The 20,322-nt window shown below is 42.3% G+C and overlaps 2 protein-coding genes across 2 annotated transcripts in view; one reads left to right on the top strand and one right to left on the bottom strand.

The window, feature by feature from the left end:
* Positions 1–20,322, top strand: part of LOC309694714 (uncharacterized protein) — a gene marked incomplete at its 3' end in the record, with an annotated part of 515,021 nt that overhangs the window by 310,467 nt on the left and 184,232 nt on the right. The window lies entirely within an intron of this gene.
* Positions 1–20,322, bottom strand: part of LOC309694168 (uncharacterized protein) — a 33,501-nt gene that overhangs the window by 6,003 nt on the left and 7,176 nt on the right. Inside the window, exons 4-10 of the mRNA XM_082514010.1 lie at positions 13,014–13,211; positions 12,516–12,674; positions 7,685–7,762; positions 7,274–7,430; positions 6,390–6,434; positions 5,777–6,244; positions 979–2,435 (exon numbers count right to left, since the gene is read on the bottom strand). Coding sequence (XP_082370136.1) covers positions 979–2,435; positions 5,777–6,244; positions 6,390–6,434; positions 7,274–7,430; positions 7,685–7,762; positions 12,516–12,674; positions 13,014–13,211 — 2,562 coding nt within the window. The remainder of the gene's footprint in view (positions 1–978; positions 2,436–5,776; positions 6,245–6,389; positions 6,435–7,273; positions 7,431–7,684; positions 7,763–12,515; positions 12,675–13,013; positions 13,212–20,322) is intronic.

The raw sequence follows: 20,322 nt of genomic DNA, 5'->3' as shown, positions 1-20,322 counted from the left end.
TCTTTAAGATAGGTTCAGGGCTGTTCAGCAGGCACTTTAGTAGTGGTGCAAACCATTAGCCAAAGAAACCAGAATTAATGTTCAGTACAAAGAAAAACATGTATGCATGGCACCACAAACCAACAATAAATATATCAACAATTTCTGGCTGTTGGATGGAAACTTTTGGCATATTGTCCAACCCCTACAAGAAATGTTTTTCATCTCAACGCTGTAAGAAGTTTGAAAGGTTTTGGACTTTGGAGCAGTTTAATGGAATAGCTGACTAACAGAACAACTATAATTCTAGCTAGGGATACAATGATGCGACATTTGGATCAAATATTGGTTCAAAACCTGGATGGAATATTGGGGAGCCAATTCATAGTCTGACAGTTAAATTGGATCAATCAATCCAAAAATATTTGTTTCATGTATTTATCTGATTCTCATTTATTATTTCACAAATAAATACCAACAATCCAGTAAATGTAGTCTCTTAGGATTAAGTTAGGTGTTCAAATGGAGCCAGATATACAGTAATTATGGCCAGTCTCACAATGAGGAAAACAGCTTATTAACACTGAAACATTGATGTGTATTAGCAGATAGTCACAAAGTATTAGATCAGAAAAATGTGAATGGATGCTATTCTACTTCTAACTTTGCTAAAATGACTAAATACCTGGTTCTACTCTTGAGAAATATTTACAGTTGTAATTATTTCAACTCAAAGTTCAAATTTAACACATAACATATTTAAAAAATAAATCCCTAACCCTAACACATTAATGACAGCTTGAATTATATTAATATTAAATGTTGGGTATTTATTCTTAATCTCCAAGTTCTACAAAATGTCGACAATCATGGGCCAAATAAAAGCAAAAAATAAATAAAGGACAGTAAACCTGAAATTAGGATTTCACAGGATATATCAAACTAACTGGCCATCGATTTAATGCTATAATAAGTTAAGAAAAATAACGTCCAACTTACCCTGAGAGATGGTCGAGGAGGCCTAACTGGTCGTACTGGCTCTGGTACTGGGTTTGTCTGCCTTCTCTGCAATGGCTCTAGGTCATCAGCTACATCAGGACATCCAATGTATCCTCCAGCCCCAAACACTGAACCGAGATCACCTTCTAAAAGGTTGTGGTGGATCAGGGCAGCAGACGAATTAAGGTCCTGGCTGGCAGACATGCTACTGATGGCCATGTTTAAAGTACTAGTATGTGTGGTATTCGAGGTGCAGACACTGGGGTTACTGAGCTGCAGTCCCAGCATATTTTCGGATGCCACATCACTATCTGAGCTGTCATTAACAGAACTGACATCCTGTTCTGGTTCCGGAATGCACTGGATGTTGTTTGCTTCAGGCAAAATGTCTGTACTCAACAAGTCCAACCCCTCCTGGTCAGGTAACTCCTGATTTTCCTGAAGTTCCTGCTTATTGTAGCTACCTGAAACTAGCACGCCCTGGTTTTCCTTGCTATTAAAATCCAAAACTTCCTGGTTACCATGGCTATCTAAATCTAACACTTCCTGATTTTTAGGATAGGAGAAGTCCAGGACGTCCTGACTGCCAAAGCTGTGAGGTTCCAGCACTTCTTGGTTATGACAGTCACAAGGTTCAAGTAATTGCTCACTGCTATTATTCCGACAGAGGTCCACAACTTCTTGATTGTTGTGACTACAGAGTTCCAGGACTTGGTTTTTATGGTTAACCACCTCCCTGTTTTCGAGGCTAGATGGTTCCAGCACTTCTTGGTTTCCATTATTACACAAATCTAGAAATTCCTGGTTATTGTGGCTATCATTTTCAAGCACTTCTTGGTTTTCATGGGTATGAGGTTTCAGTATTTCTGGGTTATTATAGCTTGAGAGCTTTCTTTGCTCATTGTTGTCATTGGTACAACGGTCTATTGCATCCTGGTTGTCATGGCCACAGGGATCCAATACTTCCTGGTTCTCTTCTTGAGGGCTCAGCTTAAAGCCATAAGGGTCAAAGTCCCGTGTCATCTGGGAGGAGGTAATGTCAAACCCATAGGCATCAAAGTTCAGCTGATGTTGAGAAGAGCAGGGTTCAGGGTCAAAGGTCAGATCATCATCAGCAGGTTCTGGACTCAACTCATCTTCATCAGGGTCTAAAAGAGTGTGACTAGAATGCTCTGGGCTGAGTTTAAAGCCATACGGGTCAAAGGAAGACTGACTGGTTGGTTCATAGTTCAACTCAAGGCTGTTCTGATGTGAGTCAGGCTGAGTGAAAATGTTCTGGGACTCTAGTGAGTTCTGTGGAACAGCAGGGATTTGGATTTCTTCTTTGATGCTCCTAACCTGTTCTGTTTGCTGACTGTAAGTGACATCACAGGGCAACGTTTCCTCTCTGTTGCCTGTCCAACCTGGCTCCAACAGGACAGGTTCGCCAACAGCTTGAGTCAAACCAAGACACTCACCTAGCAGAAATATACAGTGAGTAGTTAAGAATAGAATTATGACGCAGTTACAAGACCACAATTTTAAGACGTTAAGCTTACAGGCTAAAGAGTCTGAAATAATACGATATTCAAAGGTTTAAAGTTTATAAAGACAATTATACTGCTCAAAATTGCACATCTAAAATCGAACGTAGTCAATGTCCAGAAATGCTGTCAGTCCATTTTCACAGAAAAAAGATTTGTGATACTAATTTAAATTTTCATCACATGCAACATGTAAAACAATAGGGGGCATATTTTCCCCCTAAAGGCCTCTGAGTGGGCCCTGTGGACACCCAAGTTTGTGAATGCAATAACTCGAGAACGAGGCGATGTAGGATTTTCAAACTGAAACCATCGGTATCTAAAATTCTCTAAAGTTTGTATCCCGGTGACCTCGACCTCAAGGTCAAGGTCAGAGGTCAAGTTTTCTGAAAATCGTCTAAATGTGATAGTTCAAAAAGGACGTTATCTAGAATGTTCTAATTTATAGTATAGGTGCATCTACTAAAAATCTCAGATGAGTTTGAATCCTGGTTACCGTCACCTCAAAGCCACATAGGATTTTCACATTCATCCCACAGGCGTAGGAGGCTGAGGAGCAGCACTGACGGCTGCCGTTTTAGAAAAGAAATTCAGTCTGAAACTTTTTTGTGTAATGGAAATGTGTTCCTAGGTCAGCAATTAAAGTAGACACCACTTAAGCAGGAAACTGACTCCCAGCATCAGTATATGCACATGCACAGTATCTCACCAAAGTGAGACACATTTTTGTAAATATTTTAGCATAATCCTTTCATGGAACAATACTGATGATATGACACTTTGATAAAGTGTAAAGTAGTCAGTGTACAGCTTGGATAACAGTATAAATTTGCTGTCCCCTCAAAATAACTCAACATACAACCATTAATGTCTAAACTGCTGGCAACAAACGTGAGTATGCCCCTAAGTGAAAATGTCCAAACTGTGCCCAAAGTGTCAATATTTTGTGTGGCCACCATTATTCTCCAACACTGCCTTAACTCTGTTAACGGGAATCCTCTTCCACTCCTCCATGATGACATCATGGATCTGGTGGTTGTTAGAGACCTTTCACTCCTCCACCTTCCATTTAAGGATGGTTCCCTCAATTAACTGTAGTGCCAGCAGCACTCATCCAGCCCCAAACATCCCACCACCATGCTTGACTGTAGGCAAGACTTGTCTTTGTACTCCACCTGGTTGCCACTACACACCGTTGACACCATCTGAGCCAAATAAGTTTGTCTTGGAATTGCTGTCCGTACAGACACTATTAATGTGTAAATGATTAACTAAAAATCTTGTCAACACAAAGTTCTTTATTTGGAGGACATTTCTACAAGATAAGTTACTGAAAAACTGCTTGTGCTTAAAGTGCTTTGGCACTCTTTGGCAATACCGTAGGTAATGTAAAACTTCATCATCACATCAGCCTCCTCTGATGACCTGTTTGCTGCTGCCTGCCACTGAAAGGCAATGGAGAGAGGGGAGACTTGGGCAGTGCATTTATTGCAGCATATAATGTCTTTTCTGGATACACTGTGCTTTTTCAGCGTTCAGAGGTTGATGGCTCCGTGTCAGAGCTGGCTATGAATTTCAGACAGATCAGGCCTTAACTTAACAAAAAAGTTATCAGTCGTTCTTTTCTCATTACCCACAGCTACATCCACTTCTGTCGGGCCTAGGCTGGTCACTAGGGCTGGGTATCAACACTGATTTCTATTATCCATTCAATTCCAATTCACAAGGTCCCAATTTAGCCTCAGACAGTCAGAAATATTCTAATTCTGATCATTTATCAGTACTGATACATGTGAGACTTCATCAGAGGTGTGAGCCTTTGTGTCAAAGTAACTGAGGATAAAACACAGAAAAACATGAGGGAGATTTTCCTGGCCTGGCTTTTTATAGCAGATAAACTTAAAAATATTCTGCAATATTGCAACATTTTTAATTAAAAAAAAATAATTCAGTATTGAACAGCAAAAATTAGGCTTTCTAGTTCGCGGCCATTTAAGTCAATAAAAAAAAAAAGACAGCGGCTGACAGTGCTGTAAACCACGGTAGACCGGCGGGTAATAAGCGAATGAAAAATGTAAATGACGATGTTTTTCCAAATGTGAAGCGTAGTTTGGATCTTCTTTTGTTGCTGGTTCAGTGAATTTCGGTTGGAGAGAGATAAAACCTGCAGCTCAGAATCTCACACAAAAAAGACGTAAACACAGCGCGGACCGGACGCATCAGAATCAGTGAGCTGTCGGCTTTCACCCGTGCCCTCGGGTGAGAAAGCCGAGAAAGAGAAAGCTGATTCTGATGTGGCGGCTCTGTGTTTACTTCTTTGTGCAGAATCCGTTTTCCTGCTCTCATTTGCTGTTTGTTGAAATAGTTTTGTGAGCTTTAACCTGAGATTCTGGCGTTTCTGGCAAAATACATTTATATTTGTTATGTTGTAACAAGGAATTGTCCACCAGGGGGCAACAGTTGTTGAAGAGTGGTGTCAGTGTGTGTGGCGCATGCCCCAGTTCAATATAACAAAGAAGTGACTGTGAGGTCAACATGGTCTCCGTGGTTCCTGAGTTCTAGGATATCACAATATTTAAAAGTTGATTCAGGATTTAATGAATCGATATCGCTTTATTCGAGCTACTGACCTCTCTCTATCTGCCTGCACTTTCAAACGTACAAATGAAGGACAACTACAGGACCACGGCCAATCAGAGGTCCCGCCCCTGACTATCTCTGATTGGTTTAGACCACGATAGGCGCATAATGTGTGTCAGTTGTTGACCACACGGAGATTTTCAGAGTTGCTGAGAATTTTATTTTATTTTATTTACTCGAAAAGTTGGTCACACCAGTGAGACCTAGGATTTTTTTTTAGTTGCACCACTGAATAATTTGGTCACATTTGCGACAACACACCTTCTACCCATTTGTACCTGAGACCTTGTAACACTAACGAGTCACATGACACCAGGGAGGGAAATGGCTAATTGGGCACAAATTGGACATTTTCACTTAGGGGTGTACTCACTTTTGTTGTCAGCAGTTTGTGGCTGTGTGTTGAGTTATTTTGAGGGGACAGCAAATTTACACTGTTATGTACACTGACTACTTTACATTGTATCAAAGTGCCATATCTTCAATGTTGTCCCATAAAAAGATATAACAAAGTATTTACAAAAATGTGAGGGGTGTACTCACGTTTGTGAGATACTGTAAATGAAAGTAATAAAAAGTAAAACTGAAAAACTGTCATGTCTGATAACCGGGCGTGTGACTAAAATATAAATTACCTTGCTCTAATCCTGCTGATGACTGAGTAATAGCCTCTCCAGCCAGAGATCCCAGACTATGTTCTTCTATGTCGGAGGGCGGGGAGACAGCACCAAGATCAAGCTCATACCCATTAGGGTCAGATTCTACAGAATACTGTCCCTGGGAACGCCACCCTCGGATAGGCTCTGGCCCCAGCTCCTCTGACGAACTCTGAATGGGTTTAAATCCATGAGAATCATCTTCCATAGCAATGGTGTCCAGGTCCTCTCGACTGTAGCTAATCTCTATGTCACTGTCTTCATCTGGGAATTCTGACTCAAAGCACTGAGTTCCCGTTGAAGCTTTGTTTTCAACACAAGACAGACTGGTGTCTGCTTCGTCACCGGCATTTCCTGTGCTCTCACCAGTGGCAGTATTCGTCAACGGAAACAAAATATCTGCTGCGAAGGGGTCGCTGCCTTTGAAAGGGTCAGAACCAAAGCCATCTGAAAATCAGAATATTTAAAGAGTTTATACTTGTAAGTTTTGCTAAGAACAGTATTGAAGTTGAGTAACAAAACAACAAAATGAACAAGAGCCTCTTTATGTCAAGTGAAGTTCTGTTTAGATTAGTGGTCTATTATAACTCACCAGATGAATCTGTTTTAAGGAATAGGTCTTCATTGAAGAGGTCATCTATAAATCATGTGTAAAAGAAATGAAATCACTGTACTTTATTAATACCACTGCAACAAAAAGTAAAGGTAACAAAAGCATATATGATTAGTTTGCCAAATAAAAAAATCATCATTTATCCCACGATGTCACAGCCTAGCTCCCTCTGGTCCCTAGAGTTGAAGGAGTTTTGATGCCCAGCTTGGGTTGGTTTATTTTCTGAGCCCCTACTCTAGTCCTCTCCTACTCCAGAGTTTGAACCACATACACAGCCCCAGGATCAGAGCTGCCCGATGTCCTAGTGGGAAAAGTTCTACTTGTGCATGAATTAAGTTGTCCCTTCTGACAGAAAAAAAGCTGTAGTCTCCACCAACCCAGAGGCTGGATTTTAACAGTTCTGATTCCCAGTCCTCTGGCTGCCATAGTTCATGTCCAGTTCCAATTACCACCTTAAGGCCAAATCACTTAACCCTCAAACAATTCAATTACATCACTTTTGAGTGTAGCCGTAGGGCTTGAGTATGTTCATATTCTAACAGGAAGATTAGGTATTGCAATCATCAACCACTTCTTCAAATTGATGCCAAACTACCCAAGCAAACAAAGTCACACTCTTGAGTGATTTGCTTGGAAAGATGCACTGGCACAGCATTCATTCAGATTTAACTGTCTGGGGGCCAGGTTGATGTTCGAGAAATGCAACTTTTCTTAACTTTTCAGTACTGCAATGCAAAGTGAACGGATACCCACTCCAATTCAGCAATGCGTGTCACCTCTTTCAAAGTAAATTAGAGAAAAGAGTGCCAAAGTCTGAAATCCACGACAGCAATAGTAGCTCAGCCTCTGAATTTGTTACATACGGTCACACTGACAGCGGGCGAAGGGGTTGGCTTGGTAGAAGTCCAGCTGGCTGAGGGGGTTGGGGTTCATAGTGAACTCTTCCTGGTCTCTTTCGTTTTCCCCTTCGGCGTTGAGGTCCCCTTCCTCCAGGCCATCCTCTATGTCAGACCTATCCATCTGTGGACGCGTGACAACCAGAGGTCACAACACCATGGCTCTATCCAAAACTAAGGAAGATGCCTTTGACTAGTGACAGCTGGTGCTGCCAAGTTACACCGGTTAGAGGTCTTTAAATTAATTTAAACTGATTTCATATCAATAAAGTCAGCACTAATTACAATGTCAAGTTTTTGGATGGATTTTAGCCTAAAATGTTTTGCACATAATTCGTGCTATGCATGACACGACATGTTCTGTAAGAGCGAAGCTACCTTTGGTGAGCTGGTCCCACTGTCATCTTCTTCTCTGGTACCGACTAGATTATTGCAGAAAGGTGAACCACTGCCCCCCTGGAGGTGTTGGAGGCACAGAGAGAGAGATAGTTACTAAAATGCCACAGAAAAGAAAACGCAAGACACATATATATATATTCTCCATGATAAAAACCTGCGAAAACTGTAGCATAAATATGAAAGACATAGAATAATACACTGAAGAAAAAAGATCACAAACAGCTCCAGATCACACACTAATAGTCCACATGCGTGAGCTTGATTCATTTTTGACTCCCCAGAGAAAACATGTGAATTCATATCTATATTTCCCTGCTAAATACAGATACTAGTTTTAAATTTGAATTTAAATTTAAATTCATTTTTGATAGATTTCTAAAATATTTGTGCTTTTTGTTTTGATTGTATAAATATCTTTTTATGGTCTAATAACTTTGTTAAGCAGTGTTTTTAAAATGTCTCATATTCAGTGCCTTGGCTCCTCCAGTCCAAATGTGGAAATGCCCTGGAGAAGATAATTCATGCCAAACAGCCACTGGATCGGATATAGTGTAAGTGCACAAATGGCAGTATGAATGTGTGTGTAAATGAGTGAAATGGGAAATGGACTGGTTCTTATATAGCACTTTTCTTCTCTTCACTCAAAGTGCTTTATAAAACTTGCCTCAATCACACAAGCACTTTTTTCTTTTCTTTTTAACATCCACACACATTTACATTCCGATGGATGTGTTAGTGATCAACTTCGGGTTAGTATCTTGAAAGGGGATATTTGGCATGACTGGAGCAGCCAGGGATTGAACCACCAATGTTCAAATTAATAGATGATCTGTTCTGCCTCCGGAGCTACAGTCACCCCAGAAAGAGCAGAAAAGTGCTGTATAAATTGATCATTATACAGCACTTGTCACAGTGCAATATAACACAGAAGAGTGTTTGTTACTGACTTTTTATTGAAATTCAGCAATCAATATACTGTGCACTTTCATTTTTATCAGTAGTTACAAAGTAAAAGCTTAAATGTCCTGTTTTTTTTTTTTTTACATGTATGACCCACAAAAAAACCAAACAAAAACCCCTAAAACAAAAACAGGAACATTAATGGACATGAAATTGTTATTACACCAAATCTGATTCGAGACTAGTACAATCCAAGGTCAATGTGTAGTATCAGACAGTCCATCCATTTCTTCCAGCATCAAGCAAACAGGTTCCTCTTATAACTGGCGTCTGCTGTCATTCTCTCCATCCTGTAAATGTCTACTGTGATGTCCATCCACATGCTCAGAGTTGGGCTTTCTGTGAGAGCCAGTTTTTGTAATGGCTCTCTTGGCTGCCACCAACAAAATAATAAACAGATATTTGTCTCTCTTTGGCCATCCTTCAGGCATTAGTCCAAAAGATTTAACTTTACTCTCCAAAGGCAGATGACTTCCTAAAGTTGTATTGCATTGTGTATTTCCTGCCACTAGGTTTTAATACCATGACAATCCCAAAAGACATGACTATGATTTGCTTTAGTATTTCCCCAGTGAATTGCCCTCACAGCAAGATATTTGGTAAGGGGTAATAAAATATCTTGCTATACTTCCTGTGAGCCGCTACATTTCCATCGATATGTCCATAATGTTGTCCATTTTTCCTCCCTCCATTTCCCACTTTACGTTAATATATAGAGTTGAATGTATTTCCCTGTTTTTAAGCCCATTGTATACGCCAGAAATAATGCCTCTATATTTGTTTGTTTCTTCCCTCGCAAACATGTCCAGCAGCTGTTTACTTGATTCTTGATACTCTGATTCTTCCTTTTAGAGCTGCTTTTTTCATCCCATGGAATATCGGGCGCACGTCACCATTGTCATTAGTCTCCAAATAAAAGCGGCTCTGCTCTTTAATGTGGGGATCTTTCAGTATGCTCGAATTCAATTTTCTTGAAGAAATGGATATCGCTACCAGATGCTGCATACACATTTAGCAGCGTAATTGAATTCCCCTCAATGTTTTCCCTTATTGAAATAAATCACCCCTCCTTATCTCTTATCGCAAATGTTTTTTCAAAATGCTTGATAAAAGGATGGCAACTCCTCATCTTCATCCAGAATTATGAGATGATGAAAATACATTTGTAAAACCCATTCTTTTTCATTTCTCTTGTTCCTTGTAGTTTAGGTGGGTCTCCTCTGCATATTCCCTTCGCCAACTTAAAACCCAAGCTGCATAATCATGATCTAGGTCAGCGGTCCCCAACCCCCGGGCCTCGGACCGGTACCGGTCCGTGAGTCGTTTGGTACCGGGCCGCGAGAGTTGAGGCTCGGGTGTGAAGTGTATGGTTTTCAGGGTTTTTATTGGTTTTCAGCGTTATTTTGTTATCGTTTTTATCGTTTACTCGGTTTTCCTGGGTCTTTTCATGGAAATATTGTCGGGCATAAACCGGTCTGTGGCGCAAAAAACGTTGGAGACCGCTGATCTAGGTTAATCCTGTTTCAAATCTGTCCAAATCCATGTTTCTGCCAGGCTGCTTTCAGTGTTGTTTCGTTCAATCTGAAGTTGGCCATCTTTACAACTATGGACCGTGGCGCCACATTTGGTGGTGGCTTTGGCACCACAGTGCAGTGTGCTCTTTCCACCTGTAGCTCAGTGGAGTCAGGCAAATCCACTACTGATGGAGACTCCTCCTACAATCCTTCTTTAATGCCACATATTCTAATGTTTTCTCTTCTGGATCGTCCCTTTAGGATGATTTTTTTCATCATCTCTGTTACTGCTTCCTCATTAAGTTGTATTCGGGTTTCATGATTCTTTCTTCAGCCTCTTCCATTTTCTTGTTTGTTTTACTTATAGCCTCTCTGATTCCACTCAGCTACGCACAGTTGTCTTTTCTGAATTTATTTAGTTCTCTGATTGTTCTCCACTAGCCTCTGCTTGCTTGCCATTATCTTCCATGATGCTGTTAGCAGGTGAGATCTGGTCGTCTGTGTCTCCCTCGTGTAGCTTGTGTTGCACAGATTTCTTTCTATTTTTTCCTCTTTTTTTCCTCTTTTTTGGCATTTTGAAGGCCTCACTCTTATTTCTTATTTTCACAAAAGAAACTTTGGTAAATCAAGTTGCCGTGTGCTATTTTTTTTTGGAGCCATGGGCACATATTTGACATTAGAAAAATCACACGGCACACCACCAAACAAAAATGTCACAAAAAGCATGTTGATCATTTTTGCCCGCGCACCAGGTATAGCAGAATTGGTTTCTCCAGGGCCCAGGCCAGACTGACTACTTTTTCTTTTCAAATATTTATCTATTGCTATTACGCCCTGTGTCGTCTCACAGCATGACTATTATGTAATTTCTTCTTCGCCTTCTTCTGTTTTACTGGCAGTTGGCAACCCATTTTATTAGAGGAGGTAGTTTTACTGCCCTCTAGTGGAGGAGAGTGTAATTGTGCCGCGGCACAGTGGTTGGGAAACACTGGTCCCACAGTTTTTATTATTATTATTATTATTATTATTTCATTTTGCTGTAACAAAGACAAAAGACGACATTCTGTACAGTCTTTTGACAGATTTTTATCTTGACAAATGCAATATTTATGAATATGTGTAAAACTTTCATGTTTCAGATCATGAAACAAATTAAAATCTTAGACATGGATAAGTAAATAGAAAATGCAGCTTTTATATAATGCTATTATTTTTCAAACCACATGCCTCAAACCACAACCGCTCTGAAGCTGCTGTTAATCAACTATGTGCAATATCTCAGTCTCTACAATATTTTGGTCTCAGTGGAATTAACATCCCATATAACATGTATATAGTTCACTCACATATATGTACACATATTGCATTTTTTTCCCTTGCTGTATATTGTTTTCTCTTCTTTACTTTTGCAACTTTGTGGTCCAGCTACCCAGTTTCGCTGTGCAAGAAACTGCACAATGACAATAAAAAGCTCTAAGGCTCTTTCTCTCTCTCTAAGTCTCAAAGCTGAGAAAAGTTTATGTGGGACCTGCCTCTCCCAGTGTTTTTCACACCCGTAGATGCTTGAAATCACTGAGTGTCACTGACTCTCTTTGGTCTCTGGTTATTACACCACTGCAAATGGCTCCCTGCAAAGATTTAGGGAGCGGCAGGTAAAATATGTCGTATTTAAACTTTCAGGATCTGCTGTTCTTTTTGCTGGTGAAGTGTGTCATGTTATCATGCCTAAGAATCTCTCTAAGTTCCACAGAATAAAAGACTGTAGATCCTTGAGGGTATGGAAAGAGATAAAAAAAATAATTATTTATTTGAAGTGTATCAAACAACTGTCCAGGACTGGACTAATAAGCCCTAGAGCAGATGATCTGAAACAGCTGACAGATGGTGTCCAGAGAGAAACATAGGTCACAGTTGTATAATGTGTATTAGAGGCAGCCATGTAAATCTGTAAAAACAGTAGCTTCTGTGACCAGAGGTGTATTTCCCATACAAGAATATTCAATTCATTATAGTTTTGTTGGACTAACGACATCGATTTGTCAAAGAAGACTAAATATTTATTTTCCAAATACATGAAAAAAGCTATCCATGCCATGGGATTTCTTTCCGCAGTGTCCAGTTTGTCTGCTAGTAGTTCCTTTAAGGAACACTGGAGAAATCTGCTTTCAGAACATAGTGAATAAATGTGGAGATGATAGTTTCTAAACCTTCTGTTCTTAACAGCGACTAAGGCCTGTTCTCACACTTCTAGGAATCGTCAGTATTGTTTTAGATCACACTTGAAAATTGTCATTCATATTCAGTAAGGGGTACTCGCCATCATCATTGCCATTTACCATTATGAGGTCAGCATAGGCAGGCAGTGATTGGCTCCTTCCCCATGGCCTCAGAGACGGCAGATTATCTTCAGTGGTGTCTGCAAGAGATGTTGATTCATCCAAATGGCTTTCTGGAGTGACTGCACCTCCTGACAGAGAGTACAGGGTGTGCTCCTCCTGCAAGAAACACACACAGGAGTGGGGTGAACATGAAAAGCTGGTATTGTTAAACTTAAGAAACCAGATACATGTTTTCCTCTTTTTACAACACATATTTTATTTGAGATAATTAAATGCAAAATGTTTTTGTGTTTCTCTGAAATCAGAAAAACAAACTATATTCCTACCAAAAAACGGGAATAGTTATTTACTTCATTCACTTTCTTAGTGCAGTCATGGACAGATGGTCCATTTTTCAAAGCTTTAGGGGATAAGTGATATTAATAAAATAGAAATCATTGATATGAACACTTTATGGACAGATGCACTCAAACATCCTTGTAGTGATCGTTGTACCTGCAGGATCTCTTCATAAGACTGTCTGATCGAGTCTTGTAGAGGACTGTTCCGCTCTCCAGCCTCTTCCACTTTCCTCTTGGCCTGTTTCACCTCTTCTCTTAGCTTCCTCAGCCTCCATCTGGCTCTGGAAAGCTCCCTCTCATACTCCTCCACTTGGCTCTCCTTCTGTGCCTCCTCTGCCTGCAGAGATAGGATCTGGAAAGACAGGACTCAGTCAGTCCAGTGGGCTACAACAACAAATGTATTAGCTCATCTTGAATTTAAGAGCAGTGAAATGTCTTTCTGATGAGACTGATAAGAGCAACACAAGGTTAGAAGAGTAACACATGAATTATACATCTGTGTCAGATTGCATCGCAACTTACACATAACTGTAGCCCAATTTTAACTACGCTGCAACCTTCAATGTAACCTGACTTGCACCTCCCAAGGAATGTAACTCCATGTCATGTTACTGTCTACCATGATGACTTGAATGGTGCGGAAGGTTGCCGTGTAGGGATAAAAGGAATTTCTGTTCACTATATAAACTATGATGTAGATTTCCTGCAGAAGTTCAAATCATGCTTAAGTGGCACGAAAAAGAAACACCTGGAGGAACGTTTAGCAGTAACTAATTATTTAAATAAGCATTAATTAATTGGAGTGACTGTATCCAATAAGAGTCCTAGGCTAGACCCCCATGCTAACCAAGCCTACCGCAGACATGAGCGAAGGAGATAAATATGAAGCCATACTTGCTCGGACATCGCCCGGATTAACAAGGTCCGCATCAGGTGTTAAGAAACCAGGGCACCCAGATGAGAAGTGGGCTACAGGAACAGGAAGGCATCGGTGGGCAAGAGACAAAAATAGTGCACTGTTGGAATGCTCTACACAAGTAACCCCAGTGGAAGGGGTTACACGAATATGATTAAGATTCTTATGGAATCTTCAGTACCCAGCATCCACATTGATGGCAAAACAACTAGTAGCTCAGTGTTCCAACATTCGGAAGAAGGGACCGCTCTCATGGCTAGAAATTGAAGAGGTACAACACACATGCTATAGAAAAGGGGAGCCAGGATGACAGGTCAGGGGGGAGATACCATTACCCCCACCTGAGATTGGGTACCAAGCCCATGTGCGATAGAAGAAGGATTGTTGAGTGAAAGACAGATTCATGGCGAAGCTTGAAACCTGGATCCTCCATAGCTGGTTACCGAAACTAACAAGCTGATCTACACCACGGCAGCAATGAACAGTGAGAATCTTGGCTACAAGTTGAACAGCCACAAGGAGCAGTACCCTCCATGGAGAAGGAGACTACAGGCCAAGGTCAAGGTAGGCGTCTAGTCTAGTTAGACAGTTCTGTGAGTCCGAGCAATAGGCAGGCAGGGTGAACAACACCCTGTTGACCATCCGAGAAACCTTTTTGCAACGAGTTGCTCCTGCAACCCTGTCCCTGGCTAGTGCACCCACATTCTTAGCTTCCGCTTCTCTGCGCTCCCCTCTCCTGAACCATTTACAGGGGAGGTGGGCCAGTGCAGAGGCTTCTTCTTCATTCTGCTCTGCTATTCCAGCACTCTTCCAGGGCCTTTCCCAATGTTAATTCAAGGGAATAAATAATTGTTGGTTCCTTTCAGGACCCTGACTTGTAATGGGTCAGATCTTACCTCCTGGTGACATTCTTTAGAAATACTTACTTATGCACAGTTCCTGTAAGATTTTAAGGTTTTATTCCACCATCCTTTGTGCACAGATGAAGCAGCCCATCAGTTGCTCGGCCTTTGACAGTACCCGGTCTGTAGCCGAGTTCTCCATTAATTTTCATGTTAAGGGCACAGAGACAGGGGGGTAAGAAAACGCTTTGTGCTCCCCTTTAAAAGGATGAGCTCGCTGCACGGGATGAACCCAGGTGTTTTGAAAGCCTAGCAGATTTTGCAATCAGGATTGACAATCGGTTGCATGAAAGAGAGAGAAGAGGGTTAGAGGTTACAAGACCGGGTGGGCACTTCTCCATTCGTTTTGCTCCTCGGACCTTTCTGACTAGCTCCATGAGTGTCTGACAGCACAGATAAAACAGCTGCTAGTCGATGAGAGACACCCAGAATGGCTAACTGAAGGCTGAAGAGACCTGATCTTCAAGGACCCCAGTCTTCCTTGTTGGCATTTGCTTTGCCTCCCCCTGAGCCAATGCAACTGGGATGCACAAGGTTGACATCAGAGAAATGCTGGAGGAGGTTCGACGAGCAGTTGTGTATGTATTGTGGTTTGTTGGGCCATTTTCTGGCCTCTTGACGTGTCTGGCCAAAAGACAGTGCCTACCAGTAACTGTGGGCCGTGACAGGGATACTAAGTGGGCAGTGCCTCTCCAGATGCCGAGGGTCCCCGTATGCAACTCCCTACCACCCTGTGTGGCAAGACCAGGACCTATTCATTACAAGTGCTTTTGAAGGCAGGTGCCAAGCAGAGTCTGATTGACAGAGATTTGGTGCAACAACTTGTGAGGTTCTGGTAGCTGTAAATGCTCTCAATGGTCAGTCACTTCCCTCCGTCACTCACCAAACCAAACCAGCTGAACTTATTCGTTAACAAGTATCTACTACCTTGGTCCATTTCTCATTACTCCTGACAGTCCAGGTTCCTCAACACCTGACCTGGTGAAGTCCAAGCTGTTATGGCTTCAGTTAACAGCCATAACAGTTATGGCTTCAGTTAAATATATCGCAAATATTCCGAGATAGGCTTGGTTAGCATGGGTGCCTAGCCTGCTGACCCTTACTGGATACACACCTTCACGTTGAACCCCCAACATAAAGTTCCTAAGGGGACAACTGTGCTATCGTAAGAATAGCAACACCAAGGCTGGAAGACAGAGCAATACTGGAAGAGCATATGGGAGAAGGACACAACCCAAAACAGCAATGCTCATTGGCTAGTAGATCTAAGAACAGACCACAGCAAAGGTCGCCAGTATGAAGAATTGGACAGAACCAGGCCCTGACATGGTTCACGCCTACTGGCTGAAGAAGCTGACTGCACTCCACGAGCGTCTGGCAGCGGAGATGAACCAGCTGCTAGTCAATGAGAGACACCCAGAATGGCTAACTGAAGGCCGGACAGTTCTGATCCTCAAGAGCCCCCAGATGGTATCGGTGACGTCCAATTACCGGCCAATAACCTCCTCAGTACCACATGTAAGCTCCTGTCAGGCATCATAGTGGCTAAGATGAACAGTCACATGGGTCAATACATGAGTGGGGCACAGAAAGGAATTGGCAAGAATACCAGTGGCGCAAAACACCAGCTAGGTTGGTGGACTAGGCTGACCAACCTGTGCACTGCCGAATTGATTACAAGAAGGCCCATGACTTGATGCCCCACACCTGGATCCTGTAATACTTAGAACTGTACAAGATCAACATGACCCTAAGGGCCTTCATCAGGAACTTAATGGGGATGTGGCAGACAATGCTAGAGTTCAACTTCAAGCCCACAGCACAAGCCATCATCAAGTGGATCTACCAAGGAGATGCTCTGTCCTCACTACTGTTCTGAACCCATCAGTGAGATCATTGATAAGACTGGCTATGGATACTGACTATGGAATGGAGCAATTGTCAGCCACCTCCTCTACATGGATAACAGCAAGCTAATGCCAAGAGTGATCGAGACATCGATTCACTGATCCAAACCACCAGGATATACAACAATCACATCGGAATGTTGTTCGGGCTGGAAAAGTGTAGTCGGATGATAACAAAGAGAGGGAAGGTAGTCAGAACTGAGGGGATTGAACTACCAGAAAGCAACAATGCAGACATAGAGGACAGTTACAAGTACCCGAAGAGGCCGTTAGGTAAGAACGGAGGTTAGAAGCCTATCATCAAGATCAGGAAGCTCCTGACCATGCGTGGAGAGTTTCACCCCAAGTCCAGCACCCTTAGGCTGTATGGTAAGTGGAAGGAAGGAGGTCAGAGACTGGTGAGTGTCAGCACCACAGTCCAGGATTAGACAACGAACTATATTAGGAAGATGGCTCAAACTGACTGCCTGGTCAGTGACAACTTGAGCCAACAGAAACCCAAGAAAGAGGAGGAACCATCATGGAAGGACAGGCCCCTGCATGGTATGTACCACCGGCAGAGAGTGGAAGTGGCTGATATCCAAAAGTCCTACCAGTGGCTGGACAAAGCTGGACTGAAAGACAGCACAGAGGCACTAATCATGGCAGCACAGGAACAAGCTCTCAGCACAAGATCCATAGAGGCTAGGGTCTATCACACTAGGTAAGACTCCAGGTGCAGGCTGTGTAGGATGCCCCTGAGACAATCCAGCACAGCAGGGTCCAGATGCTAGCAGGCAGGGCATAAAGGGAACGCCATAACCAAGCGGCTGGCATAGCATAGCATAGCATAGCATCTTTATTTATAAAGCACTTTAACATAAAACCACAGTTCACAAAGTGCTGTAAATGCAAATAGCATAAGCGTCAAACTCAAGGCCCACGGGCCACATCTGGCCCGGCGGACATTTATCATTTTATATAGACTTATTATTATTGTTATGCATGGCCTGCCGATATGAGGCACTAATAACACACAAACTACAGATCCCTTGCTGAATGCTAGGCTAGCTGGGAACATTCCCGAAGCTAGCGAATTGCGAAGCTAGCCCCTTACAATGGCGAAAAGAAAAGTTGATTCTGAAAACAGAGCCTTTAAGCACCGGTGGGAGACTGAATATATGTTTACAAACATTGCCGGTAAACCTGTGTGTCTTATTAGTGGAGCTAATGTGGCTGTAATTAAGGAATCTAATTTAAGACGGCACTACGAGACAAAACATCAGGATAAGCTGAAAAACCTAAATGCAGAAACTACAGAAAGTAGAAGAGCTAAAGAAGAATCTGACATTTCAGCAGATGTTTTTCACCAGAGCAAAATCACAAAGTGAAGCTGTTGTGAAAGCAAGTTTTATTGTAGCAGAGGAGATAGCCAAATCAGCCCGGCCATTTACCGAGGGAGAGTTTCTGAAGAGCTGCGTGATGGTGTGCGACGTCTTGTGTCCAGACAAAACGCAGATTTTGGCAAATGTGAGCCTGAGCAGAAACGTATGTCAAAGTGTAACCGACATGAAACTGCCCTGGGACAAACTTGTTGGATTTGTAACAGATGGAGCGCTGGTGTTGTGTGGTGAAAAAAGTGGACTAGTCAGCAGGATGCGAGTAAAGATGCAGGAGAACTGTACCGGTGAGTTAACAGCATATCACGGCATCATACACCAGGAAACGCTGTGTGGTAAAGTCCCAAAAATGGAGCATGTAATGATCACCGTAACGCAAACCGCAAATTTTATCCGAACTAAAAGTTTAAATCACTGTCAAATTCAGTCTTTTATGTGGGAAATAAATTCAGAGTTTACTGACATTCCTTATCATACAGAGGTCCGCTGGCTGAGTTGGGGAAAAATTCTCAATAGAGTTTTTGAGCTCAGCAAGGACATGGACATGGCATGTATGATGCGGTGAAGGCATTTCAAGTGAAGCTGTCACAAATGCACCAGTGCAACCTGCCTCACTTTCCCTGTTGCCAAGTAATGTTGAACCAAGTCAGCGCAACAATGTTCCCAAATGCGCACTTTGCTGATAAACTGAGCGCACTGAGTTTGCGGCGCTTTGGTGACTTTGAAGCACAAAATGAGAATTTCGAGCTGCTTCACAGCCCATTTACAGTCTACGTAGAAACTGCACCTGTGCAGATTCAGATGGAGCTGCATTCTAATGGGACACTATAAATATCTTTTAAGAAGACTCTTAAACTCAGAAAGAGAAGAGGCCTGTCTAACGTGCAAGGGCAGATCATTCCACAACTTTGGAGCAGCTACAGCAAAAGCGCGATCACCTTTAAATTTATACTTAGTTTTCAGTACCTTAAGGAGCTGCTGATTGGCGGACCTAAGGGAACGGGCAGGTGTATATAGTTGTAGTAGCTCCGAGAGGTGGGGGGGGGGGGGGGGGCAGGCCATTAAGAGATTTAAAAACAAATGAGAGAATTTTAAAAACAATCCTAAAATGTACAGGTAGCCAGTGGAGTGAAACTAAAATGGGGGGTAATGTGCTCAGACTTGCTTGTTCCAGTTAAAAGATGTGCTGCAGCATTTTGCACAACCTGCAGACGCCTAATGGATGCATCACTAACCCCACAATAAAGTGTGTTACGATAATCCAACCTACATGTAACAAAGGCATGGATTACTGTCTCAAAAAGCTGTTTTGATAAGATGGGCTTTATTTTGGCTAATTGCCTCAAATGAAAAAAGCTAGATCTTACAACAGCTCTGACCTGGCTTTCAGGTTTAAGATCTGCCTCCATTTTAACTCCCAGATTAGTGATGACTGCTTTAGCATACTGTGCCAGCAAACCAAGATTTATAGCAGTGGTCTCAGAAGCACCACCAAAAACCATCGCTTCTGTTTTCTGCTCATTAAAATGTAAAAAGTTCAAAGTCATCCAGGCCCTTATTTCATCAAGGCATCTGAGTAGAGGGTCTACTGAGAAGCCATTTATCTTTTTAAGTGGGAAATAAATCTGGGAGTCATCAGCATAACCATGTTTCCTGAAAATAGAGCCAAGGGGTCGGAGATATAGGAAGAAAAACAAGCGTGCCTAAAACTGAACCCTGTGGGACCCCACATTGAAGAGAAGCAGCAGAGGATACAAACTCACCAAGCTACTCACTCATACAGAAACATCTGTGCTGAATATGGCCTTGAAGTCCCAAGGTCAAAATGGGAGACGCCCCCAAGGGTGGTGGAGAATGACCGAGCTAAGATCCTGTGGGACTTCCAGATACAGACGGACAAAGCGGTGGTGGCTAACCAACCGGACACCGTAGTGATAGATGTAGCGGTTCCAAATGACAGCAACATCAGGAAGAAGGAACACGAGGAGCTAGAGAAGTACCAAGGGCTCAAAGAAGAGCTCGAGAAGATGTGGAGGGTGAAGGTAACAGTGGTCCCAGTGGTAATGGGAGCACTAGGTGGAGCAAGTCCCAAGCTAGGCGAGTGGCTCCAGCAGATCCCCAGAACAACATTCGAGATCTCTGTCCAGAAGAGCGCAGTCCTTGGAACAGCTAAGACACTGTGCAGGACCCTCAAGCTCCCAGGCCTCTGGTAGAGGACCGAGCTTGAAGGATAGACAACCCACAAGGGCGAGAAGGGAATTTTTTATATGTATATATAAAAATATATAAAAAGAGGTGGAAATCAACAGACACCCCATGTTACGATATTATAACAATAGTACTGCAATAACATATATTG

The sequence above is a fragment of the Aulonocara stuartgranti genome (genome assembly GCF_965226115.1).
Source record: "Aulonocara stuartgranti genome assembly, chromosome: 18".
Lineage (NCBI taxonomy): Eukaryota > Metazoa > Chordata > Actinopteri > Cichliformes > Cichlidae > Aulonocara > Aulonocara stuartgranti.
This window is presented reverse-complemented; position numbering and strand designations above follow the sequence as displayed.